Here is a 27,471-nt window from a genome sequence, read left to right as displayed (position 1 = left end):
GTCAGGCATTAGCTTACAAATTCACAATGCACAGCGGATTGAGGTAATGAAATCTGCACTAAATAATCATAGCTGCTCCCCAGGGTCTGAAAGATACAGCCTGGAGGAATAAAGGGATTTTGATGGGAAAACTTACCTTGAGTGGATTTGCCTCCTGAAGCGCGAGCTGGCTGTTGGACAAAGGCAAGCAGACAGAAACCGACTAATCCAATGCTAGCGCGCATTATAATGTGCAGATGCATGGCTACTTTATACTGTAGTTGGACAGTTATAGTTAAACACCTACTTTACAACGCTTAACACGCACAAACGGACGGTATTTTTTTTAGAGGAAAAACGTGTTCCACCTTTAAAAATATATGGTGGTACTATGTCCTTTCCTTTGTGTCTGCTTATTGTGTTTCAAGTGATCGAGTTTTGCGGAATACCCGACAATGTGCAGCAATAGAGAAGCGGTGTTCTGTGATCCTGTTCGACCCAGACCAATTTCAATATAAGGCAGAGGGACGTTTGAGAGAGATGGAGTGAGGCAGAGAGGAGGAAAGGGGTGGAGAGATGAGGATCCGCGCATTGCTCCTGCTCTCGCTCTCCCACACGCGCTCTCTCTCTTTCTCCAACTACTTGCAAGTGTTTATTTTTCTGCAGGAATTTACAATCAGCTGCTGGTTGGAACGAAATCGGGGGTTGTCATGGAGGAGACTTCCGTGGGCGAAAGGTCAAACTCTGGGTGCAATCTATGGACCGCGCGCCACACCACAACCAACTTGAACACTTTCCCCACAGACAAGGGAAAAGAGCGGTGCGGGGGAAAAAATAAAAACCTGCAACTGACACATACAATGACAAATATAAGGAGTTGTGTTGATAGCACCCGATGCACAATGACCGCGAACAGGTTGTAGTCTCTGCGTGTGCTACGCGAGCTGATTGCTTCTCATACAAAATGATTATTACCTATTTTTGCCACCTCAAAAAAAGTCAGGAGCAAATGGCATTCAAAAAGATCTAGAGAGCAATAAACACCATGACATGATCTGCTATTTAGCAATAGCCTGCAGGAGATTCAGTTTAATTATCACATCTTACTCATATATTTGTTCCGCTGGATTTACATGCTGGCTTTACATAAATGAAAAACACAAGTCTGGCATTTTATATAATCTTTTTGTATACATAGGCCTACTCCTTTTTCAAATGAGTTTGTACCCTTTCCACTTTGTCTGCACCATCACTTGAATTTGCCTATTTCTATACCCATGTGTAGGCTACACAAGGCAGACAGAAAAAGTATTACATTTCCCTGGCCACACCTCACAAATAGGTTTTCACATCTTCTAAAACCCAGCAAAGGATATCTCCAAGCAGCCTACATTTCACATCACCTGCCTGTTAACATCCCTCAAATGATACATTTCCTTTTTATTTACAGCAGGCCAAGCCTATACTGCTTGCCTCCTAGAGGATAGGTGTCCCATTAATGAATATGTCTTTGTGTTGTGCAGCTAGTCTCTACCTCCTTGTCTCTTTTAAAGAATCAATAAAAGTTGAACAAAAGGAAATGCAAACAAGAATCAGCATGTTCCTGTTCTTTCATTGTGGCAGTGCATCATGGGTGCTTTTCAACTTGAAAGAGTTAAAAGAAGACTGGAGATTGGAACATGGAGATTAGATTCAGCACTGCATCAGTATTAGACAGAAGATATGCTTATTATATTTCATTTCCTCTAGGATTTCATCTGCTGTACTGGTGCAATATGCTTTAAGTTTACATTTGTTTTGAGAAAGATAATGCTCAATAATGATGTTCTCTAGCTTCCCTGTTTTATTTCTCTTTAATCAAAAATGCAATTAGGGTCTCGCATTAAAATTGATTTGGAGATTTAAAAAAATCTATTTTCTACAGGCTTAGTAAGATAACGGAAACTTTTGATAGCAAACAATCTGATAAAAGCTTGTCCATAAAGATGGATATCTCTGTGGCTGATAAAATGAAAACATTTTTCAATAGTTCAAAGGTACAGAGGAACATTAAGGTTTCTTTCTTCTTCTTCTTTTTTTACCCAAGTTTAATCTTTGATTAAGTATTTGTTCTTTGTTTTTTCCTTGCAGGATGGAAGACACTTTCTGGCAATGTCTAATGCTCCATATTAATATTTGGGTGGTAAAATGAAGCCTGATCATATACTATTTTATGGACGTGCATCTAATTTTGAAGAAAAAAATCAACATGGATGGTACTCCTCTGTTGTGAACGTTCATGTCGTGAATCTTAATGTTTCCCTGGAGTTGTTTTTATAACCAGGAATAATCAGACAAAGTATAAAAATGCCCTTTAAAAGAAATCCCTCCTGGCTTGTAACATACATCATTTGAAAGGATTCATAGTAATGACCATTCAGATCCAAATTGTGAAGTCTGGCAGCCTGGCCTGTTTAATTATAATAACATCTGTCAGAAGAAATATGTAAATATCCATATCCCAAACCCCAAATCTCCAGGTAATTGTGAGCCCCTGTATAACCAAATGAGCTGAGAATCACTGGGGAGCCAGAGAAAGTCAGGCCACAGTGGCAGGCCTGAGCCTGGAAGCTGTAAGTGATGCATAGATTTTCATATGGGTACAGCAGTAACACTTACTTCATTAATGGTAGAGGGGTGTGCAGGGGCATCACTCTACACACAAACATACCTATTTTTACTTGAACAGACGCATAAGAGAAGCCCAGGTAATGTTTAATTTATGACCCTAGTTGTCATGAAAGGACTTCAGTTACACTGTGAATCCGGAGGAAAAGGAAAGAGTATGCCTGTAGGGTAAAGAAAGAGACTGGGAAAATACAGCTGCAGGCTGCAATACAGGCTTCTCCTATTAGATAAGCACACAGCCCCACTATGTAACCAAATGGCATCATATACTTCAGCAATGGGACTCACTCTACCATACCATTTTACATGTACTAGTGCTTGCTTAAATGTACAGTAATGCTTGCTTACATTTTCCTACAACACTGACGTTGCAAACGCCATGCTCTAGCAATTGAGCCACACAGGACCAACATGGTACATTACTCATTCTCCATCTTCTCCCTCCAAGCAACACAGCAGGGTATTGGGGCATTGACCATGCCAGCTCCACAGGGGATCAGATGGGGGGAGGTAAACTTAGAATCGATTGAGGGTTAGATGATTTGGAATCTTTGCATGAGTAGGAATTTCAAAACTGTGCTCCAAGGCTATGGGTGATTATCTCCCACATGTTTTGGTGGTGACCTATTTGAATGAGCTAAATAGGCTGGGTAAGAGCTGCATACTCAGTAGTGGCTTTACTGTACAGACTGCAGAATATCTCCACGAATCCCCCTATGATCAACTAAGATCCAGGCTGAGGCAGACCTTCCACACAGGTACAGTCAGAGGATGAGACCTGCCAATCTCCAACACAGGTACAGTCAGAGGATGAAACCTGCCAATCTTCAACACAGGTACAGTCAGAGGATGAAACCTGCCAATCTTCAACACAGGTACAGTCAGAGGATGAGACCTGCCAATCTCCAACACAGGTACAGTCAGAGGATGAGACCTGCCAATCTCCCACACAGGTACAGTCAGAGGATGAGACCTGCCAATCTCCAACACAGGTACAGTCAGAGGATGAGACCTGCCAATCTCCAACACAGGTACAGTCAGAGGATGAGACCTGCCAATCTCCAACACAGGTACAGTCAGAGGATGAGACCTGCCAATCTTCAACACAGGTACAGTCAGAGGATGAGACCTGCCAATCTCCAACACAGGTACAGTCAGAGGATGAGACCTGCCAATCTCCCACACAGATACAGTCAGATGACGAACGCCTGCCCCAAGAGCGACGAGGAATTATGTGGAAGTACAATGACCTCAGTGTCTAGCTATAGGGCACAACGTGTATGCCTTTATCCCAGTCAGCATTTAACAAGGCCTACAGTAGATGAGGGTCATAGATTTCTGCTAGGTTTGTATCTTAGCCTAGTAGAAAAGCACGCTCACAGTAGAATGACATGAAACTTTGCTCCTTTTGAAGAAATATGTTATTTGAAAATACATCTCTAAGGCCTTCATTCACTCCTCTCTGTCTGTTCCCTAGAACCTAACCTTGACAAACCGACGAGAGAAAACACAAATGCAGAGATGGTGCAGAGATGCTTTGTTGAGTAAAAGTTTTCATTCAAAACATTCAGATTAAGTGGCACAGGTCAAGATCAGTCCTAACATCTTTTTTTTACTCTGGAGAAAATAAATTATTCCTCTGAAAGAGATTAGAACAACCACACCACTCTGAGCTCTCTGGGTCACTCTCCCATACGCCCTGATTTGTTTCACCTGTCCCTGTGATTGTCTCCACCGCCTCCAGGTGTCGCTTATTTTCCCCAGTGTATTTATCCCTGGGTTTCTGTCACGCCCTGACCTTAGTTATCTTTGTTTTCTTTATATTTTGGTTAGGTCAGGGTGTGATATGGGGGATGTATGTGTTTGCCTTGTCTAGGGATTTTGTATGTTTATGGCGTGTTTACTAGTCTAGGTGTTTGTATGTCTATGGTTGACTAGATTGGTTCTCAATTAGAGGCAGCTGTTTATCGTTGTCTCTGATTGGGAACCATATTTAGGCAGCCATATTCCGTTGGGTATTTCGTGGGTTATTGTCTATGTGTAAGTTGCCTGTGTCTGCACTTGTTGATAATATAGCTTCACGTTCATTTTGTTGTTTTTGTAAAGTTTGTTTAAGTGTTCTTCGTTTCGTGTTAAAAAAATAGAATAATGTATTCGTATCACGCTGCGCCTTGGTCCTGCTCTCTTCCTCCAAACGACGAACGTGACAGAATAACCCACCACAACCGGACCAAGCAGCGTGAAAGGAAGGAACAGCGCTTTGTGGAGCAATGGACTTGGGAGGAAATATTAGACGGCAAGGGCCCATGGGAACAGCCGGGTGAATATCGCCGCCCCAAGGCAGAGCTGGAGGCAGCGAAAGCCGAGAGGCGGCATTATGAGGAGCTAGCTCGGCAGCGCGGCTAGAAGCCTGAGAGGCAGCCCCAAAAATGTCTTGGGGGGGAACACGGGGAATGTGGCGAGTTCAGGTAGGAGACATGCGCCAACTTCCCGTGCTTACCGTGAGGAGCCGAAGATGGAACCAGAGCCAGTCGGGGTGATATTGGAGGTGAGCAACGGGAGTGAAACAGAGACTGTGAAGGAATTAATGGGGAAATTGGAGGAGAGTGAAATGATGGAGTTGCTGTGTTGGTGCATGAGGCACGACATCCGCCCGAAGGAGCGTGTCCGGGATTTGATGTTACCTGAGTCAGCTCTCCATACTCGTCCTGAGGTGCGTGCTAACCGTCTGGTAATGACAGTGCCAGTCCCATGCACCAGGCCTCCTGTGCGCCTCCCTAATCCTGCACCTCCTGTGGCAGCCCCACGTACTAGCTCTCCTGTGGCAGCCCCACGCACCAGCTCTCCTGTGGCAGCCCCTCGCACCAGTCCTCCGGTGCCGGCGCCACGAACCAGGCCTCCAGTTCCAGCACCCCGCACTCGCCTTGAGGTCCGTGTCCCCAGCCCAGTACTACCAGTGCCAACACCACGCACCAGGCTTCCTGTGCGTCTCCAGAGCCCTGTACGCCCTGTTTCTCCTCCCCGCACTCGCCCTGAGGTGCGTGTCTCCAGCCCGGTACCACCAGTTCCGGCACCATGCACCAGGCTTATAGTGCGCCTCGGCAGTCCAGTATGCCCTGTTCCTTCTCCCCGCACTCGCCCTGAGGTGCGTGTCTCCAGCCCGGTACCACCAGTTCCGGCACCATGCACCAGGCTTATAGTGCGCCTCGGCAGTCCAGTATGCCCTGTTCCTTCTCCCCGCACTCGCCTTGAGGTGCGTGTCCCCAGCCCGGTACCACCAGTTCCGGCACCACGCACCAGGCCTACTGTGCGCCTCCAGGATCCAGTATGCCCTGTTCCTGCTTCCCGCACTAGCCTTGAGGTGCGTGTTCCCAGCCCGGTACCACCAGTTCCTGCACCACGCACCAGGCCTACTGTGCGCCTCCAGGGTCCAGTATACCCTGTTCCTGCTCCCATCTGTAGAGCACTGCCTGAGCTGCCCGTCTGTCCAGCGCCGCCTGAGCTGCCCGTCTGTCCAGCGCCGCCTGAGCTGCCCGTCTGTCCAGCGCCGCCTGAGCTGCCCGTCTGTCCAGCGCCGCCTGAGCTGTCCGTCTGTCCAGCGCCGCCTGAGCCGCCCGTCTGTCCAGCGCCGCCTGAGCCGCCCGTCTGTCCAGCGCCATCAGAGCCGCCCGTCTGTCCTGAGCCGCTAGAGCCGTCCGTCAGTCAGGAGCCGCTAGAGCCGTCCGCCAGTCAGGAGCCGCCAGAGCCGCCCGACAGTCAGGAGCCGCCAGAGCCGCCCGACAGTCAGGAGCTGCCAGTCAGGAGCTGCCAGAGCCGCCTGCCAGTCAGGAGCTCCCAGAGCCGCCCGCCAGTCAGGAGCTCCCAGAGCCACCCGCCAGTCAGGAGCTGCCAGAGCCGCCCGACAGTCCGGAACTGCCCCTCAGTCCGGAGCTGCCCCTCAGTCCGGAGCTGCCCCTCAGTCCGGAGCTGCCCCTCAGTCCGAAGCTGTCCCTCAGTCCGAAGCTGCCCCTCAGTCCGGAGTTACCCCTCAGTCCGGAGCTGCCCCTCAGTCCGGAGCTGCCCGTCAGTCCGGAGCTACCCCTCAGTCCTGAGCTGCCCCTCAGTCCGGAGCGACCACTCAGTCCGGAGCTGCCCCTCCGTCCAGTGGCGCCCTCTACGATGGTCTTCAGTCCGGGACTCGCTGCAAGGGTCCCCGCTCCAGAGGCGCCACCAAAGCGGGTAATGACTATGGTGGAGTGGGGTCCACGTCCCGCACCCGAGCCACCGCCGTAAGAAGGCCCACCCGGACCCTCCCCTTCTGTGTCAGGTTTTGTGGCCGGAGTTCGCACCTTTGGGGGGGGGGGGGGTGGTACTGTCACGCCCTGACCTTAGTTATCTTTGTTTTCTTTATATTTTGGTTAGGTCAGGGTGTGATATGGGGGATGTATGTGTTTTGCCTTGTCTAGGGATTTTGTATGTTTATGGCGTGTTTACTAGTCTAGGTGTTTGTATGTCTATGGTTGCCTAGATTGGTTCTCAATTAGAGGCAGCTGTTTATCGTTGTCTCTGATTGGGAACCATATTAAGGCAGCCATATTCCGTTGGGTATTTCGTGGGTTATTGTCTATGTGTAAGTTGCCTGTGTCTGCACTTGTTGATAATATAGCTTCACGTTCATTTTGTTGTTTTTGTAAAGTTTGTTTAAGTGTTCTTCGTTTCGTGTTAAATAAATAGAATAATGTATTCGTATCACGCTGCGCCTTTGTCCTCCTCTCTTCCTCCAAACGACGAACGTGACAGAATAACCCACCACAACCGGACCAAGCAGCGTGAAAGGAAGGAACAGCGCTTTGTGGAGCAATGGACTTGGGAGGAAATATTAGACGGCAAGGGCCCATGGGAACAGCCGGATGAATATCGCCGCCCCAAGGCAGAGCTGGAGGCAGCGAAAGTCTTCCTCCAGTCTTCCTCCATACGACGAACGTGACAGTTTCCTGTCTCTCTGTTCCAGTTCGTCTTGTATGTTTTCCAAGTCAACCAGCGGTTTTCCCGTTCTCCTGCTTTTTGCTATTCTCCTTTTTTATGGTCCTCTGGGTTTTGACCCTTGCCTGTTTCTGGACTCTGTACCTGCCTGTCTGACCTTTCTGCCTGCCTTGACCACGAGCCTGTCTGTCACTCTGTACCTCCTGGACTGTGATCTGGTTTTGACCTTTTGCCTGTCCACGACCACTCTTGCCTACTCCTTTTGGATTAATAAACATTGTAAGACTCCAACCATCTGCCTCCTGTGTCTGCATCTGGGTCTCGCCTTGTGTCATGATAATAGGATACTATGGTATAAATACTATAGTATTCACTGTAGTATACTGTAGTATTTACAGTTAACTATAGTTTAAATACTGTAGTAAAATAACTGTAGTATGTACTATATTAATTAATGTGCTGTTTTTGCAGAATGTAGGGAGTTTCAGAGTTTTTCCTAGCCACCGTGCTTCTACACCTGCATTGCTTGCTGTTTGGGGTTTTAGGCTGGGTTTCTGTACAGCACTTTGTGACATGAGCTGATGTAAGATGGCTTTATAAATACATTTGATTGATAGTATACTGCTGTATTTACTGTAGCGTTTTTGGAGACTGTAGTATACTGCAGTATTTATTGTAGCGTTTTTGGAGTCTGTAGTATACTGCAGAGCTTTTGCTTCCTCCTTCTGAAAACCTACTGGAGAAATACTTAAACAGAACATTTCCATAACCTGTAGGTAGGATTGAGATCTGAACAGATAGTTCAGCACTTCTGCTTTTTTCTATGACTTGTAGGGAACACAAAATGTCTATACTTGGCTTGTAGGTTTCTCACTTAGGGGTGGGACAAATTGCAATATGGGGGAGGGGAACGGGCAGGGTATATGCAAATTATATACTGTAGTATTTACTATAGTTAAAAAAGTGTAGGGTTTTTGCGGACTGTAGTGTTTTTGCGGACTTTACTGTAGTATTTACTACAGTTTTTTTTTCCTTCTGGATAATACTGTAGTATTTACTGTAGTTTTCAACAGTATACTACAACATTCTATAGTAAGTACTACGCATGATAAAGGGTTGCTACAGTGTGTAGTATAGTATTCTACAGTAGCTTATACTACAGTTCATTATAGAATTCTACAGTAAGTACTGAAGTATTCTACAGTATACTGTAGTATTTTTTTCAAGTGGGCAGGGTCAGCCAAGGTTTCACTTTTCGAGGCTGCAAAACAAATTGTTTTTTGTTACTCAGCCTTAAGAGTTAATTTTAAACCTCCAGTGGAAGCAGGTTAAAATTGATACAAGGCAAAATAAAACACAATTCAACAGTTCAACATTTATACTGTTAACTGGAGGCATGCTGTTCATTTAAGTGGAGGCAATTCCTCTTATTAGTGAGGTACAAATTACCAACATTTTGTACAAAATTAATTACTTAATGGCTTATGATAAATGGTATGGAATATGAAACACATTAAACACATAATATTGATATTACATTTGTGGACATTAGTCATTCATTCGCTGCTCATTTATTGATCTGTGTAATCGCCAAAGAGAAAGCTGTTAAAATTAATTATTTCCCTCTCGCAGCCTACAGATGGAGAATTCTAATGGCATTATATAAATATAATTCTAATGGTATTATATAAATATAATTCTAATGGTATTATATAAATATAATTCTAATGGCATTATATAAATATAATTCTAATGGCATTATATAAATATAATTCTAATGGTATTATATAAATATAATTATAATGGTATTATATAAATATAATTATAACGGCATTATATAAATATAATTCTGATGGTATTATATCAATCTAATTATATTGTCATTATATAAATATAATTATAATGGTATTATATAATTATAATGGCATTATATAAATATAATCTTGACAGTAACAGGGAACACTCTCTATGTTAGAGCAACGTTGCAGACTGTTAATCCTCCCGTAGCTTTTGTTTTTGGATGACTGTGCTCACATCACCTCATTCCTCGGCAACAATAGAAAATACATAAATAAATCCTCATTAAATCCGCACCACATGCAGCATCATTTTGCTTGAAACACTCTGAAGCAACTTGGTCATTATGAGCATCTAACAGGGGGTTATGAAAGAGGATTACGGTAAAGCCCATCAATTTGTTTTGAAGTCTGTTTGTTCTGCCTGCCTGAAATGATTTCAGATCAATGCTTGTCGGGATATTATGATTACAACAGGCAGTTAAATGCAACAGCTGTTAAGTGAGTGAAGTGGTAAAGCTGTAAGAAGGCCTGTGTAGCTGTGCACATGAAAATAAGGGCAACACCAGCAGTCCTTCATAAAGTGGTCTGTAAACAGTACGTTGTCTTCTATCAGCACATGACGTTACAGCCTCAATCAGGACTGTGCATTTACCGCACCGCTCTATAGTCTCACTGTACCAGTCTGCATATACATCTGCTGTGAGAGACTAGTCTGCATAGGTTTACAGACGACTGCCTACACACCTATTCAGCAGAAACCATCCAGCACAAACCTGGACTGCCCTCTAGTGGCAGCATGGTGCTCACACAAGCTCTGAAGGTTGACCACCTGTTTCTGGCCATGTTCAGTATGAAAACGTACTTTATTAACGTTGCACACAGAAATACCAATAATAGAGCTGATGGGATTCCTTATTCTATATGTCAGAGATGCATGTGTGTTCTAAATAGCATATTTCGATCATCATGTCACCATCATCAAGGCTGCATCACATTCGGCCGTGATTGGGAATCCCATAGGGCAAAATTAGCCCAGCGTCGTCCGGGTTTGGCCGGGGTAGGCTGCCATTGTATATAAGAATTTGTTCTTAACTGACTTGCGTAGTTAAATAAAGGTTAAATAAAATGAATTAAACATAATCATGGTACAGAGAAGCACAAAGCACTCTTATTTCTGCATTTGCTCATCAATGATTCCCTTTAAAGAAGCAATCAGCAGATGAAGCAATAAAGTGTATAACATTGTTTCAGTAAAAAGCTGAGGGATGGGGTTGGAGAAATGTAACCACTCTTAAATTAATAGACAGAGCTCTGGGTGCAAGGACTAACCATCCATGATATAACATGTGTAGTTTAACCATGTTTTGAGGCTATATAGTGTTTGTTTACATTTACTTTGTTTACAAAGATTGGAGTATAACAAGCTTATATTTTGGGTTCTGATGGGATACAACAGTTGAAGTATGCTCATAAGGCATTTATAAGTTATATTCTTCAAGAATCAATGGGTACATATTGTTAATTTATAAGTAAAAAAATGTAGCAACAGCAGATTCCCCCTTTATCTGGTCCTCCTGCTCTAGGCCTGAACAGTGAAGGGAGGAAGTGCCTTAGGCTGGGCTCTCATTGGCACAGAGACAGACAGTGCCACTGCGTACTGTCAGTTTGGCACGGACTCACTCATTCATTCCTGAAGCAACATGCACCTCAAAGCTGCCCCACCTCTCAGGGAACGTGAGCCGAATTCCACAGATACAAACTTGAAGCAGCAATTGGAGAAAAAAAAAGTTTCAAATTCACGTGTGTTATCGTTTGATACAATATTTTATACCATGCATTGCAGAAAACAGAAAAAGTTTAACAAACCATACAACTCTATGAACAAGGACAGCTTTGAACAATTCACACAACAAATTTCACAGAAACACATTTACTGGAAGAACTGTACAGATGCAAAGTTTGGATACAGAATTACGGTAAAATCTCCCTCTGTTTTTTATGTGACCACGTTTCCCAAAACCGAAATATTTACTCCGAATTAAGATTCAAAGATGTCTGCAGAAAGAATTGGATGTCAGCTACAGAAATGCATAATTATGGATATGAATATCGTTCTCTTCATGGTAATGTATCCTGAAGGGCGGCAGGTAGCCTAGCGGTTAGAGCATTTGGCCTGCAACCGAAAGGTCGCTGGTTTGAATACCCAAGTCGACAAGGTGTAAAATCTGTCGATGTGCCCTTGAGCAAAGCACTTACCCCTAATTTGCTCCAGAGTCATCCCGATACTATGGCTGACCCTGTAAAACAACCCATTTCATTGCACTTATCTGGTGTATGTGGCAATAAAACATATTTTAAAACACTATAACTAATTGGTAAGTTTACTTTTACTTGTTACTTCTTTTAACTTTTATTATCCTCTCTCCTCATGAGGGAGAGAAATTAGAAAATATATTAAAGATATGTGGGTTTTTAGTAACGGAATTACAAGTCACAAGGCAATGTTTCTTAAACTTTCTTGAACTAAATAATTTCTCCAAAATTAAATATGTGTTTCCATTACTTGGCAGGGGTCTTCAGTTCAATATTAATGTGTTTGATGTATTTCAAATCACTTTTAAGACATTTTCTGGTAGATGTCTAAGACCCCTTTTCCACATATTGTACCAAAATTCAAAAGGCACTCACACATCTGAGCTATCTTTGTTGCAGGTTCATGGTAACAATTGAATAAGATGAGAAAAAATAAGAAGGCCACACACTGCTCATGATAGTATCACTGCTCTTTAATAAGCTTTACATATCAGACTCAAGGCCTTCGTCAGAGCTTTTGTGAGTTTAAAAAAAAAGATTTGCACCCTTATGTAGACATAGCTCCACCCACATCCGTACCATGCTTCGAATGGATTTGGAGTCGAGGGAAAATAAGTAAGTCTTACCAAATATAACAATGTGAATCTTATAAATATTCTAATAGTGTACATAAAACGTATTAAACACGTCCGTAAAACCACAATGAGGACATCGAACCACCAAGCAAGTTTTCATAAATCATTGGGTACCACGCAAGAAAAACGTCAGAGTAATTTGAAATGGGGGCATTTATTCATGTGTTAACTAACCTCCAAACGAGCTTCAATGCCATACAACACTCCTTCCGTGGCCTCCAACTGCTCTTAAACGCTAGTAAAAACAAATGCATGCTTTCAACCGTTCGCTGCCCGCACCCGCCCGCCCGACTAGCATCACTACCCTGGACGGTTCTAACCTAGAATATGTGGACAACTACAAATATCTAGGTGTCTAGCTAGACTGTAAACTCTCCTTCCAGACTCACATGAAACATCTCCAATCCAAAATCAAATCGGCTTTCTATTTCACAACAAAGCCTCCTTCACTCACACCGCCAAACTTACCCTAGTAAAACTGACTATCCTACCGATCCTCGACTTCAGCGATGTCATCTACAAAATAGCTTCCAATACTCCACTCAGCAAACTGGATGCAGTCTATCACAGCGCCATCCGTTTTGTTACCAAAGCCCCTTATAGCACCCACCACTGCGACCTGTATGCTCTAGTCGGCTGGCCCTCGCTACATATTCGTCGCCAGACCCACTGGCTCCAGGTCATCTATAAGTCTATGCTAGGTAAAGCTCCGCCTTATCTCAGCTCACTGGTCACGATAACAACACCCACCCATAGCACGCGCTCCAGCAGGTATATCTCACTGGTCAGCCCCAAAGCCAACACCTCCTTTGGCCGCCTTTCCTTCCAGTTCTCTGCTGCCAGTGACTGGAACAAATTGCAAAAATCGCTGAAGCTGGAGAATTACAATTCCCTCACTGACTTTAAACATCAGCTATCTGAGCAGCTAACCGATCGCTGCAGCTGTACATAGTCCATCTTTAAATAGCCCACCCAATCTACCTACCTCATCCCCATATTGTTTTTATCACTCCAGTGGTAATCTGCTAAATTGTAATTTAATTGAAATTACTATGGCCTATTTATTGCCTTCCTCCTCACGTCATCTGCACACACTGTAAATAGACTTTCTTTTTTTCCTATTGTGTCATTGACTGTAAGCTTGTTTATTCCATGTGTAACTCTGTATTGTTGTTTGTGTCGCACTGCTTTATCTTGGCCAGGTCGCAGTTGTAAATGAGAACTTGTTCTCAACTAGCTTACCTGGTTAAATAAAGGTGAAATAAAAATAAATAAAAATGTTCACATTTACAACATAACATACATAGGTATTTCATCATTAAGACCTTTAGGAAAGAATGTCTGGAGGGTGAAAATCCCAAAACATTATATTTTGTTCAGAGTGTTATTTATATCACCTCCCCTGCCTGATATCTTAACTTTCTCTATGCCACAAAATCTACAGGTAGAAATGTCACGTTTTTGGTCATTAAAATGTACTGCGATTGGATAATCCCTGTCGTTTCTCCTTATTGAACTTTAATGTTCACTAATTCTCTGCTTGAAAGAACAAGAGGTTTTACCTACATACCACAGCCCACATGGACATTTAATCATGTAGATAACATGTGTAGTAGAACACGTAATAATGTCATTAATTTGGAACCATTTTCCTGTGTATGGGTGGCAGATATATTCACACTTCATCATGTTGTTACGCTGTGCGCAACCTCTGCATTTATAGCTACCATTCGGAAGAGGGTGTAAAAGAGCCTGGCTCATTTTCTTTTGGCTGTTGGCATGGACTGTTGGCATGGACCAATTTATCGCGTAAATTGCGACCTCTCCTATATGCAATAAGTGGTAAATTCTTAAATTCAGCTGGCAAAGCTGGGTCCGATGATAAAACATGCCAGTGTTTCTTGACAGCATCTCCCACTTTGCGCGAGTTTAAAGTATATGTGGTGGTGAACATTACAGTGTTCTTTAACTCTAATGGCTCTTTATTTGTGGCAGTTCATCTCGTGTTTTCCCCAATGCCAAATCAAGAGTTTCATTGTCACATTGTAGAGAGTAGCCTCTTCTTAGAAAACGGATGTGGATGGAGCTGTCTCCATAAGGATGCTAATTATTTTTAAACTCACAAAAGTTCTGACAAAGGCCTTAAGTCTGATACGTAAAGCTTCTTAAAGAGCAGTGATACTATCAAGAGTAGTGTGCGGGTTTCTTCTTTTTTTAACCATATATTTGACCATCAAAGCCTTTGCTTATTCCACATTTTTAAGATGGAAAATGGCTATATATATGTCACAATGTAAACAATAATAATAGACTCATTTCACACCCAATTTGACATGCTCCTATGAACTTTGTACTCATGGGTCCTTTTACATGGAAATGCCCTAAGGTAAAATCAGTGGTGGAAAAAGTACCCAATTGTCATACTTGAGTAAAAGTACAGATACCTTCATAGAAAAAGTGAAAGTCACCCAGTAAAATACTACTTGAGTAAAAGTCTAAAAGTATTTGGTTTTAAATATAATTAAGTATTAAAAGTACATACAATTGCTAAAATATACTTAAGTATCAAAAGTAAAAGTACAAGTATAAATACTTTCAAATTCCTTATATTACGCAAAGCAGACGGCCACATTTTCTTGTTTTTAATTTTTTTAAATGGATAGCCAGGGACACACTCCAACACTCAGACACCATTTACAAACGAAGTATGTGTTTAGTGACTCCGCCAGATCAGAGGCAGTAGGGATGACTAGGGATGTTCTCTTGAAAAGGTTGTGAATTAGACCATTTCCTGTCCTGCTAAGAATTCTAAATGTAATTACTACTTTTGAGTGTCTGGGAAAATGTATGAAGTAAAAAAGTACATCATTTGCTTTAGGAATGTAGTGAAGTAAAAGTTGTCAAAAATATAAAAAGTAAAGTAAAGATACCCCAAAAAACTACTTAAGTATAACTTTAAAGTATTTTTACTTAAGTACTTTACACCACTAGATAAAATGGATTGAGTTATTATGGTAAAAGTTATTATGGTAAAGTTGTTGAGTTGGTGCCACTCAGGATAATGATCAATTGTAGCTGAATTTCATTTCTTCCGGTCTGTAAAACAAGATTTAAAAAAAAAATACAATTTTATACAATGCACTCCAGTTATGTATCAGCCAAGGCTACAAAGTGTTATATTGTCAGTGAATAGAACATTCAGAATTACTCACATTTACATGTGGGAAGGGCAAGAGTCCATTTCCCTTCCAGGCCACATGTGACGGTTGCTGATCCATCCATCACCATGCCCCTATCACAGACAAATATCACAGAGTCACCAAACTTAAGAGACATTCTTGCTCCTCTTGTCAATTGAGCATTTAAATGACAACATACGTTTTCATTCTATTGTTTTTAAAGGGGATGAGCAGTTTGTTCCCTGAGATTACTCTCGGGGCCAAGTTCTCAACACCTAAGGGGTGTTCCTAGTTTGCTAAAAAACATTGCAAAATAGTGGAGCTGGAGAAGCTATAGACTTGAAAAGGATTTGGAACCTTGGCACTCTGGAGGTGGATCACTCCAGGTCCCATCTTTGGTACAGTAGATCTCTCTCGCTCCAATCAGTTTCCCTACGCGACATCGATAACCAATCACAGTGCTGTAAAAGTAAGGTGGTTCCAAATAGCCATTTGTCTCTCCATTTACCACCGTAGGAAGTTCAGCACACTGCACAGCTGAAAGACACACATTTACATGATTTACATGATTACATGACAACAATTTTGAAAATATTATGGTGACAGTATTGGAAGTTCAGGGATGTTATAAACTAAAACAATGATACCTAAAGCAATTGACCTATGACCCAGGTGTGATACTGTGTGGTGCAATAGGGTGATTCGGTTCCACGCCAGCGAGAGCAGAAAATATTTTGGGTATCTCAGACTGTTCTGGAAAATCTCATATAAAAACTTAATTGGGAGGAAGGATGCTTGAAAAGCTTTTGACATTTGTATCACAAACCATCTTTGAGAAAATCATGATGAAAGTTAACATTTTAGGGCCTTTTTAGAGCTATACATGCCTCCTGTGAGACCCTATGATCCATGAACTGTACATGATACAGACAACATCTTGGTGTTATTATACTCCTTATAGTCTGCTCCAAAATATGGAGTATTTCTACATTCTGAAATACACATTCTCACATTAATTTATTCAACATTTTGCTTATTTGTAGACATATTGTTTGTAACAATACACTCTTCAAACATGTCAAATTTCTAAAATGGTCTCTCTGGTACTTTTAATGACATGACCTATTTTGTACATAGAAATTGATATTATAGGTAATTAACCAATCACAGCCCTCCTTTAGGATTGCACATTCAGCAAGTCACCAGCAGGGGGAATTTCCCATTCACTGTGTTGACGGCTCATAAAATGTATAATACCGTCAGAATTAGCAGAGAGCCCACTGGAAATTGTATGTATATACTTGTACAGTATATATTGTTACAAACAATATGTCTTAAAATTAACAAAATCAAAAAGAGTAGTTTTGAGATATTAATATTTTCAATGTTGAATAAATGAATGTGAAAAATTGTGTTTCAGAATAAAGAAATACTCTTGACACCAATATGTTGTCTGTATCATGTATGGTTCACAGATCATAGGGCCTTACAGGAGGTATGTATAGCTCTAAAAAGGGCCTAAAATGTCCACTTTCATCATGATTTTCTCAAAATTACTTTGTGATACAAATGTAAAAAAACATGTCAAACATTCTTCCTCCCAATGAAGTTGCTATGTTAGAATTGTCAGGACAATCTGAGATACCAAAAATATTTCCCGCTCCCTCTGTTGTGGAATCGCCGTGTCTTTCAGCCTATCTAAAAAATGTATGTGACAGCCTACCTTCACAGACCGGAACACGCCCATCCCAGCCATCATTCATGCAATTTCTTACATCCCGTCCAACCAGTTGATACCTGGTTAAAAAATGGGTACAAAAAGTGATTTAATCTGGCAATGCATCATTTTATTTGTACACTGTAACAATTATGAGGGTTAGGCAGCCTCGAGAGAAAATAGACATTCTAACAGAATACTTACCCCTCATTACAAACCCCTGTAGCTGTATCCCCAAACTGTACACCGGTATAAATGAAATCACCATAAGAGATCTCTCCAGCAGATCCACATGATTTGCCTTTGGACAAGAAACTTTCACAATTAATTTTGGGGGAAATAACAAAATACACAAACCTTCACTCCCACAGAGTGATATAATATAGACTAGCTATGGATCTGCTGCCACCTAACGGTTAAACAAGATAAGTGCAATCTCCTGAACACGCTGCCTATGAGACAGAGCAGTTGCATTTTGTTGAATGTTCTTTATGTACTATATACTGTGCATATACATTTAATATATTCTGAACATCAATAATACTTCTCCTTATGGGTTCTTACGTTCACATCTCAGAGTTACTGGCGTCCACTTCCCACTGACACAGGTACTATAGTAAGTGCCTCTTGCTCTCCCGTATCCCAAGGCACAACTGTAACGGACCCGTTCACCAGGACCAAAGTCTGTCTGTGTTATATAGCGGTCAGAAAGGTGTGCGTTGGGGAGGTACGGTGGTACTCTACATCTGCCTAAAGGAAAGGGAGATGGACCATTTTGACAATAGATAGAAAGTACATCTAGTATAATACCAATGCATCATAACGTGTTTTATATATTTCAATGATCAAAGAGACAGATCTTGGATGGTGTTATGTTTACCATCAGGCTTGGAGCTTTGAGTTATATCAGAGGCCTGACAGAGTGGGGGCTGGGGCTGCCACTGGCCATCTGGTCCACAGGTAAGCTGCTGGGCTCCAGTCAGGAGGAAACCCTCAGAGCAGGTGAAGGTCACTGAGTCTCCGACCTTGTATACTGAGTCAGCCTCACTCAGCTTCACACCGTTGGCCACAGAAGGATCAGGGCAGAACACTTCTGCTGGAACCACTTGTGGTTTACCTCCTACTAGAATGAGGACATTTCAAATGGTAGTGCCTTTTGTTTAATTCATTATTGCATCAATAATGACATAATTGTTAATGTGGCTCATTTTGGAGATGCCTCCATGGAGACAATGAGCTTATGCTTTGGTAAAAAGCATTGCAGTACAGTAGATAGGACTTTAGCCATGCTGTAGTAGCCTAAAGAAACGTTTGATTATGTGATATTATCCTGCTTTTGAGATGATGGGACAACTACGGACTGAATGTCCAAGGCCAACACGGTCAAGTCTCAACAGGAGTATCTTGATCTTGACAATCTCTTAGACAAGTACAGGGTCATGCCAGTCTGGTATTTCATACAGCAGGGCTTACTACACTGATTAGGAGGTGTGTTATGTATCCTACTTAGAAAGGGATATATCTTATTGCTGCATATTACTGTAAGATTGGTAATTGAATGTTGCACACCTTCACAAGTGGGAATCTCTCCACTCCAGCCAGACTCTTTACACATTCTGTATTCCATCCCCTTCAGTGTAAACCTGTTCCAATATCACACAGGGGATGAAAACAAATCTCAGGCCTATTTCATTACATTCAACACACTTCCCACTGGGCACGGACCTCAGTTCAATGTCTAGTTCTTATAACATTTGGTTGAGTTTTTAACTAATGTGAATTCAACGTGAAAACAACAAAAAATGTCACTATGTCATTTAGTTTAAAAGTTAGGTGAAAAAAAAAATGAAATGCCCTTCTTGATGACTTTTTGCAAATCCAATCAGTTTTCCACGTTAATTCAATGTCATCACATAGATTTTTTGGGGTTAAAATTATGTGGAAAACACATTGATTGAGTCAGTTTTTGTCCAGTGGGTTACTTACCCCTCATTGCACACTGCATATGCCTTGTCCCTGAACGAAGCCCCTGTGTAATCGTAGTGTCCATTGAACAACTCCCCAGCAGATCCACACATTTTCTCTAAGGAGAGGACACATTAGAAAAACAGCAGAGCAGTCAGGGAACAAATCCAGGGTGGATGTGCCAAACTCAACATAAAGACTCATACAGAGAAGTGTTAAGCCGGCGACACTGCAGCCCTCAACGACTGAAGAGAATATACATTCAACTTCCCACATTTTCTCTCTTTGCAACCACCAGAGTAGTGTCAAATAATAGCTCCTTGCCACAACAATCTCATCCCACGCATCACATCAGACTCAGGCAGCGAGACACTTATCATAACCATAATGATATGATTACATGACATTCATTGAACCAGTGTTATGCACAACAACAATATACTGAGCTAAATGCTTAGCTGTAGCTTATTACTTACTTCCACACTTCATGGATAACCTTGTCCATTTTCCAGCTTCACACATGATAGAGCGACTGCCTTTGTACTGAGTGTAGCCCTCAGCACATCTGTAGAGGACTTTAGCTCCTTCGCTGAATAGGTTTTTCTGTCTCAGGTATTTGTCCCTGACTTGCATGTGTGGAAAGGACGGCGGCATACCACATTTCGATGGAACTTCAGCTGTTTACAAACAAATGAGCCACACCAGAGAGGTAAAAGCAGAATCAGAATCAATCAAGAGTTAGCCAACATTGATAAAAAAAATAATAATAATAACTATTGACTTTCTGGTTCATTAAGAAATAAACTTGAATGTGTTTTTGGTTGTTGAGACAATTACACTATGTCCATTCCAAGCTTATCTTAAAAAATATATATATATTTCAATATATTTAGGCAAGTTAGCTGGTTAACTCATTGATCCTGCTTTGTAGTACTCAACAGTGGCAATTTCAATCACCGCATTAATCCGATGAATATGTAAAAATTCTACAAATTACATTGTCATTGTTACAGTGGTCTGTGCAATGTTATGTTTACGAATATAATAATCTTACCTGAGAGATGTATGGCAATTGATAAAAAGAACATGATTTTATACCCCAGATTCATCATTTCATCCACGTTTATTGTGCATTCGGATCTGTAGGCCTACCCGTTGAAATGTGCTTAATAAAATTCTATCTAGAGTAGGCTGTATTTTATAGTTGGAGGGCGGAGTAGACATGTAAGTAGGCTTATATCTATTCAGATGTTTATTTACGTCAGCTGCTTAGGCTTTACTCACGGGGCGTGTTCGTTTTGCATGGCCTGTTGCCCCGGGTGGGCGGAGTTTGCACATTTTAGACCATTCCATTGGTCCTTAAGTGAAATCTCCCCTCAACTGGGTCACCGGGCCATGCAAAACAAACTGGCCATTTAGTAAGCTACACTGTATAGCCTACAACCTGTGCTTTCCCACTGATATTTGTAAATCATGTATGATAAGTGGACTAAGATGCACTCCAAAATAGGAGTGAGTCAAAGTTGATATGTTTTACATATCGAATTTCCTCCTGAAATTCTAGTTGCACACGTCTGTCAAGATAAGAGTGGAAAGCTCTACGGCCAATTTCACTTTGGGGACAAATCTAAGGGTCAAATACAAAGGCACAAGATTAAAAAAAGAAAAACTTGACAGAACATGATTTGTTTACACTAGCATTGTCTGCCTCTTTCTTTCTCTTCACTGATTTCCCCTCCACTTCTGATCCTCCAATTTAACCCACATTTCTGCTCTAGCCTGTGTTCATGTTGCAGAGCAGGTCCACAGAAAGCAACACTCCCATTTTAGTAAGAGTATACAATTTTAACTTCTGCACACAAAATGCAGTGAGGCAAGATCATACCACTGAACTGTTAGTGTGACCACTAGTTTACCACACCCTCTGTTCTGTACATGCTTTGGACAGACAAAATATGTTTCCTATGATGGTAGTTAAACTGGCAGGGCAAACCAGTTTCCACCCAATCCAGTTCCCACCAAACTTCTTATTATCAAAACATAACTAATATAGGTCTAGCTTGTCAACTTGTTTACTGTTCCCAATTGTATTTGTACAAAACAAAAATATAAACGCAACATGTAAAGGGTTGGTCCCATGTTTCATGAGCTGAAATAAAATATCCCTTACTTCTCTCAAATGTTGTGCAAAAATGTGTTTACATCCCGGTTAGCGAGCTTTTCAACTTTGCCAAAATAATCCATCCACCTGACAGGTGTGGCATATAAAGAAACTGATTAAACAGCATGATCTTTACAAAGGTGCACCTTGTACTGGGAACAATAAAAAGGCCACAATGCCAAAGATATTTAAAGTTTTGAGGGAGCATGCAACTGGCATGCTGACAGCAGGAATGTCCAACATAGCTGTTGCCAGAGAATTGATTGTAAATTTCTCTACCATAAGCTGCCTCCACAACGTCATTTCTGAGCATTTGGCAGTATGTCCAACTGGCCTCACACCCCAAGACCACGTGGAACCACGCCAGCCCAGGACCTCCACAGCTGGCTTCTTCACCAGCCACCCAGACAGCTGATGAAACTGTGTGTTTGCACAACTTAAGAATTTCTGCACAAACTGTCAGAAATCGTCTCAGGGAAGCTCATCTGCGAGCTCGTCGTCCTCATCAGTGTCTTGACCTGACTGCAATTCGGCGTCGTGAACAACTTGTGGGCAAATGCTCACCTTCGATGGCCACTGGCCCTCTGGAGAAGTGTGCTCTTCAGATTAATCCTGGTTTCAACTGTAAAAGGTAGATGGCATTGTGTTGTGTGGGTGAGCGGTTTTCTGATGTCAATGTTGTGAATAGAGTGTCCCATGGTGACAGTGAGGTTATGGTATGGGCAGGCATAAGCTACGGACAACGAACACAATGGCATGTGACCAACAGAAATCCATAGATCAGGGCCTAAATAATTAATTTTAATTGACTGATTTCCTTATATGAACTGTAACCCAGTAAAATCTTTGTTGCATGTTGCGTTTATATTTTTGTTCAGTGCATTTGTGTAGACTAGCCATGTTATCAACATTTGATTACTGATGAACCACTCATCCAAAGGACAGGATGTCTATAGGCGGAGTACTGATTTATTTTGGTCCTCAGTCTGTCATTGGTTTATAGCAGAAAACTAATTCCATGGAGGGCCTAGTGTCTGCTGACTTTTGTTTTTTCCTTTCAATTAAGACCTAGACAACCAGGTGAGGAGAGTTCCTTACTAATTAGTGACCTTAATTCATCACTCAAGTACAAGGGAGGAGCGAAAAACCCACTGACACTCGGCCCTCCGTGGAATGAGTTTGACACATTTATAGAAAGCACCATTTAAATTCCCTACACAAAATCAGAAAACCCAACAATTTATTATTTCTATTCCAACTATAGTTCAGAATTGTCCGAATTTACAAATACAGTAATACAAGTTTATATATGACTCATAACATTTCATTACAATGTCTCCACACCTTAAAGTCTTGTTGGTTTAGGTAAATGGTTGCTTCGAGTGTAGTACAATGCAGTCTTGCGAAAGATGCCCACCGATACACAAACAAGGCTGTGAAAGCGGTAATGCGTGACAAGGACGTTACTGTTTCCAATAACAGAAATGAAAAAAGTAATAGTCAAAGTTCTCACCTCATTTGCTCACATTGTATATGGACTTATTTTTCTACTGCATTATTGACTGTATGTTTGTTTAACTCTGTGTTGTTGTAAGTGTCGAACTGCTTCGCTTTATCTAGGCCAGGTCGCAATTGTAAATGAGAACTTGTTCTCAACTTGCCTACCTGGTTAAATAAAGGTGAAATAAATTAAAAAAGGAGGCACCTCTGCTGATTGAACCAAATAAATACTTCCTGTGAGAATAATGTACTGTATGCTTCAGTAGTTCATGCTATACACAGACACTGAAGTTTAAGATGGTAGTATAACAATGAACCAACCCATTTCCCCTATGACACACCAGTCTGGAAACATTTGAACATTCCCAATCCCCTGCTGCCACCGTCCCTTTACGTCTTTGAGACACTTCTTGTATTAGTTCTCTTTCACAGATACTGTAGGTCAAATATAAGAAGATAGAGTCATCTAGGTTATTATTCCCAAAAGCCACTCCCAGAGTCTTGCCCCATAGCCAGGGTTCTGCCACAGGCTTGCCCTGGCTTTAGAGAGACAGGGAGTTGTAGTGGAAACATCTAAACAGGATGACACCTCCCAATGAGCTCAATAAATCTGCCCACATTATGTACCAGAAAACCAAGTCAAGTCAAACTGCCATGAGCAAGATGTTCTGACAGAGTACAACATCATTTCTTCAATAATTTACACTTACATCAGATAATTCTAGTGATCTAAAAATATCTTACAGCATCATACCATTATATCATTCAGTATGTTGTAGTCAACAGGCTACTGACTTCTGCCTACTTATATAATAACATTGTCTTGTAAGAGCCACAAAAGTAATGTTGCTAAACACCGGCACAGAAGCACTTTAGAGCAGCATTGAATTTAACATGATCAATGTGGCAGTAATAAACAAGATACACATGGTTGGACACAATCAGTGAACTGTAAGTATGAAAGTAGCCATCTTCGCTTACGCTGTGCTTTTTCAAATGTCAGTATAGCAAATTTAAGAATAAATATTCCAAAATGTTGATGCATGGATTATTAACTGTAACTACAGTAGTACTGTCTAAAAACTATTTCCCCCCTTAAATCATGTTGCCATTTTAGCTGAGGACATGCAATGGATGCATCGATAATGCAAAGAAATGGGTGTTTCATAACATGGCCATGAATATGTGACAGAATTGCAGTGTGAAATGTGAACTCTATACACACACAGTAATGTAACATGTAAAAGTAACATGTGACTAACTAATAACATTAACTCTTAAGCCAAAATGTTAAATCCTGTATGGTGGTCTTTCAGCATACTCTCACTGAGGAAACAGGGCTGGTCAAGTATGAGAATGTTCAAAAGAAATGATATTCAACTATCCAATTAAAGGGGTACATATACTGAACAAAAATATAAAAAGACAACATGTAAAGTGTTGGTCCCATGTTTCATGAGCTGAAATAAAAGATCCCAGACATGTTCCATACGCACAAAAATACATTTCTCAAATGATTTTCATACTTCTCAAATTTATGCACATCTCTGTTAGTGAGCATTTCTCATTTGCCAAGACAATCCATCCACCTGACGGGTGTAGCATATCAAGAAGCTGATTAAACAGCATGATCATTACACAGGTGCACCTTGTGCTGAGGACAACAAAAGACCACTAAAATGTACAATTGTGTCACACAACACAATGCCACATAGGTCTCCAGTTGAGGGAGCGTGCAATTGGCATGCTGAATGCGGGAATGCACACCAGAACTGTTGCCAGAGAATTTAATGTTAATTTCTGAGGACTATTTCTGTCTGTAATACAGCCCCTTTGTGAGGAAAAGATCATTCTGATTGGCTGGGCCTGGCTCCCAAGTGGCTGGGCTTATGCCCTCCCCAGGCCACAATGGCTGCGACCTTGCCCAGTCATGTGAAATTCATAGATTAGGGCCTAATTTATTTATTTCAATTTACTGATTTCCTTATATGAACTGTAACTCAGTGAAACCATTAAAATTGTTGCATGTTGCGTTTATATTTTTGTTCAGAATATATTATTCATAAGACCTTAAGTAATTGTTTAAACTACATTGTAGAATTAAAGGATAATAATTTAAGGATAAGACAGTGTTTGTAGTCAGTGCTTTGTTTTTGATACATTTTTCAGTGTGGCAACCCTCTCCATTAGTTATAGTATAAATTAAATACATTGTAATAGACAAATCACTGAATGTCTCAAATCTACTGAAACAAATCATTTCAAGGATGTCCTCTATTCAACATTCTAAAGTTCTGTTCACAATAAATTAAACGTTGACTGTTGATAAGTGTGTGCGCGCGCAAGGTCATGTTTGTCTCAAATCATATCGCTCTTCACCCACACACACCATCTATCTAACAGATGGCAACAGAAATGGAACTGTAGAACAAATTCTGGCCACTACAACTAACACATTCCATACCTAATTTGCTGCTAAGACGGTGTGCTTGAACTCCTGCTTGACAATCAAATTGGTAAGGCTGGCAGGGTATGAAGCAAGCCTGAGCAGAGCACCTGGGTTCAAATACTATTTTAAATAATTTCAAATAATTTAGCTGTGCTTTATAGCGCTTGCATGTTGCAATGGAACCAGCGGAAAAGTCCCCAAAGTGCTAACACTACCCACCTGGCACTCCAGGTAAGCTAAAGCAAACACTCAAGGTATTTAACAAGATTTCTAAATTGTATTTGAACCCAGATCTGATGGCAGCGAAAATGTGAGGAAGTGGAGACACCCTTCTCGGTCCTCTTCAACTGTGGACAGCATCTTCTGCGTCTCCTGGGCTGAAGCAGTTGAGAGACTCCTTTAAGAGGCAGAAGGAGGGGGAAACAGTGTTACTTCCATGCAAAGCTGTGCCAAGGCCAGGTGCCATCCTCATAGTTTGTTTTGACTGGCCTCTGCTACACTTGAGCTCAGACAGAGGAGGGTGAGGTCAATCACAAGACACAGCTTACTCTGTTTTTATAAGTAGCTGTTTTTAGAAAAGTATCAAATTTAATGAGGCAAATGGGGAAACTAAAATTGCGGAATTAAAAAAAATATATGATTTTAACAGTTAAGGCACCAACAGGGGTAAATGGTGAAGTCCTTCTGATCCTTCTGAAAATGTTAAGGCTTTGTCAAGCAAGTAGTTAGACAAAAAAACAACTATTTACTTGTTAAAAAAAGATGAATGAAAAATTTATTTTGTATAGTAGTGGTGTGCGGTTAAACTAAATATGTGGACTCAATAGTAAACTTTGTGACAAAAGCACCACATTAAGCACAGAAGTAGATGTATGTATCCTGAAAAGTACAGTCGTGGCCAAAGTTTTGAGAATGACACAAATATTAATTTCCAAAGTTTGCTGCTTCAGTGTCTTTAAATATTTTTGTCAGATGTTACTATGGAATACTGAAGTATAATTACAAGCCTTTCATAAGTGTCAAAGGCTTTTATTGACAATTACATGAAGTTAATAAAGAGTCAATATTTGCAGTGTTGACCCTTTTTCAAGACCTCTGCAATCCGCCCTGGCATGCTGTCAATTAACTTCTGGGCCACATCCTGACTGATGGCAGCCCATTCTTGCATAATCAATGCTCGGGGTTCGTCAGAATTTGTGGGGTTTTGTTTGTCCACCCGCCTCTTGAGGATTGACCACAAGTTCTCAATGGGATTAAGGTCTGGGGAGTTTCCTGGCCATGGACCCAAAATATCGATGTTTTGTTCTCCGAGCCACTTAGTTATCACTTTTGACTTATTGCAAGGTGCTCCATCATGCTGGAAAAGGCATTGTTCGTCAACAAACTGTTCCTGCATGGTTGGGAGAAGTTGCTCTCGGAGGATGTGTTGGTACCATTCTTTATTCATGGCTGTGTTCTTAGGCAAAATTTATGAGTGAGCCCACTCCCTTGGCTGAGAAGCAACCCCACACATGAATGGTCTCAGAATGCTTTACTGTTGGCATGACACAAGACTGATGGTAGCGCTCACCTGGTCTTCTCCGGATAAACTTTTTCCCGGATGCCCCAAACAATCGGAAAGGGGATTCATCAGACTGATATTCATCAGACTGATATACAGACTGATATTCTGCAAAAGGTACAGGGATTGGCCCTGTACCTTTTGCAGAATATCAGTCTGTCCCTGATGTTTTTCCTGGAGAGAAGTGGCTTCTTTGCTGCCCTTCTTGACACCAGGCCATCCTCCAAAAGTCTTCGCCTCACTGTGCGTGCAGATGCACTCACACCTGCCTGCTGCCATTCCTGAGCAAGCTCAACTTTAGGAGACGGTCCTGGCGCTTGCTGGACTTTCTTGGGCGCCCTGAAGCCTTCTTCACAACAATTGAACTGCTCTCCTTGAAGTTCTTGATGATCCAATAAATGGTTGATTTAGATGCAATCTTACTGGCAGCAATATCCTTGCCTGTGAAGCCCTTTTTGTGCAAAGCAATGATGACGGCACGTGTTTCCTTGCAGGTAACCATGATTGACTGAGGAAGACCAATGAAAGGGGACTTTGCAATTAATTTGATCACTCTTCATAACATTCTGGAGTATATGCAAATT

The 27,471-nt window shown here is 41.5% G+C and overlaps 3 protein-coding genes across 8 annotated transcripts in view; all 3 read right to left on the bottom strand.

Annotated features, from left to right (window-relative positions):
* LOC129829982 (signal peptide, CUB and EGF-like domain-containing protein 3) overlaps nucleotides 1-558 on the bottom strand; it is a 124,222-nt gene extending 123,664 nt beyond the window's left edge. For 4 of the 5 annotated variants that reach the window (XM_055892065.1, XM_055892068.1, XM_055892069.1 and 1 more), the window contains exon 1: nucleotides 137-557. In XM_055892065.1, the coding sequence (XP_055748040.1) occupies nucleotides 137-242 (106 nt within the window). In that variant the 5' untranslated portion in view covers nucleotides 243-557. Of the gene's footprint in view, nucleotides 1-136 lie in introns of all 5 variants that reach the window. The other variant, XM_055892066.1, reaches the window with a different exon arrangement.
* Nucleotides 559-14,982: 14,424 nt separating this feature from the next.
* On the bottom strand, nucleotides 14,983-22,224 carry LOC129829981 (complement receptor type 2-like). Of its 2 annotated transcripts, none has more exons than XM_055892063.1 (11): nucleotides 20,271-22,224; nucleotides 19,693-19,893; nucleotides 19,238-19,334; nucleotides 18,821-18,894; nucleotides 18,132-18,374; nucleotides 17,816-18,001; nucleotides 17,456-17,552; nucleotides 17,258-17,331; nucleotides 15,892-16,071; nucleotides 15,568-15,647; nucleotides 14,983-15,451 (listed from the first exon to the last, which is right to left on the bottom strand). In XM_055892063.1, exons 1-10 carry the CDS (start codon nucleotides 20,326-20,328, stop codon nucleotides 15,637-15,639), a joined length of 1,221 nt encoding a protein of 406 aa, XP_055748038.1. In that variant the 5' UTR covers nucleotides 20,329-22,224; the 3' UTR covers nucleotides 14,983-15,451; nucleotides 15,568-15,636. The 2 variants fall into 2 exon arrangements, with proteins under 2 accessions (XP_055748038.1, XP_055748039.1); XM_055892064.1 differs by having other exon boundaries at nucleotides 18,132-18,371.
* Nucleotides 22,225-22,600: 376 nt separating this feature from the next.
* The window catches only part of LOC129829300 (6-phosphofructo-2-kinase/fructose-2,6-bisphosphatase 2-like), a 35,468-nt gene continuing 30,597 nt past the window's right edge, over nucleotides 22,601-27,471 (bottom strand). The window contains exon 16 of the mRNA XM_055890982.1: nucleotides 22,601-25,723. Within this exon, the coding sequence (XP_055746957.1) occupies nucleotides 25,670-25,723 (54 nt within the window). The 3' untranslated portion in view covers nucleotides 22,601-25,669. The remainder of the gene's footprint in view (nucleotides 25,724-27,471) is intronic.

The sequence above is a fragment of the Salvelinus fontinalis genome, chromosome 31 (genome assembly GCF_029448725.1).
Source record: "Salvelinus fontinalis isolate EN_2023a chromosome 31, ASM2944872v1, whole genome shotgun sequence".
Lineage (NCBI taxonomy): Eukaryota > Metazoa > Chordata > Actinopteri > Salmoniformes > Salmonidae > Salvelinus > Salvelinus fontinalis.
The sequence above is the reverse complement of the archived record's forward strand: the minus strand, read 5'-3'. Positions and strand labels throughout refer to the sequence as shown.

Coding starts and splice junctions, on each gene's coding strand:
- LOC129829981 (XM_055892063.1), bottom strand. CDS start 20,328: ATGATGAATCTGGGGTATAAAATCATGTTCTTTTTATCAATTGCCATA. Junction 19,894..20,270: donor AATTGCCATACATCTCTCAG/GTAAGATTATTA, acceptor GTTTGTAAACAG/CTGAAGTTCCATCGAAATGT. Junction 18,895..19,237: donor TATGCAGTGTGCAATGAGGG/GTAAGTAACCCA, acceptor ATATTGGAACAG/GTTTACACTGAAGGGGATGG.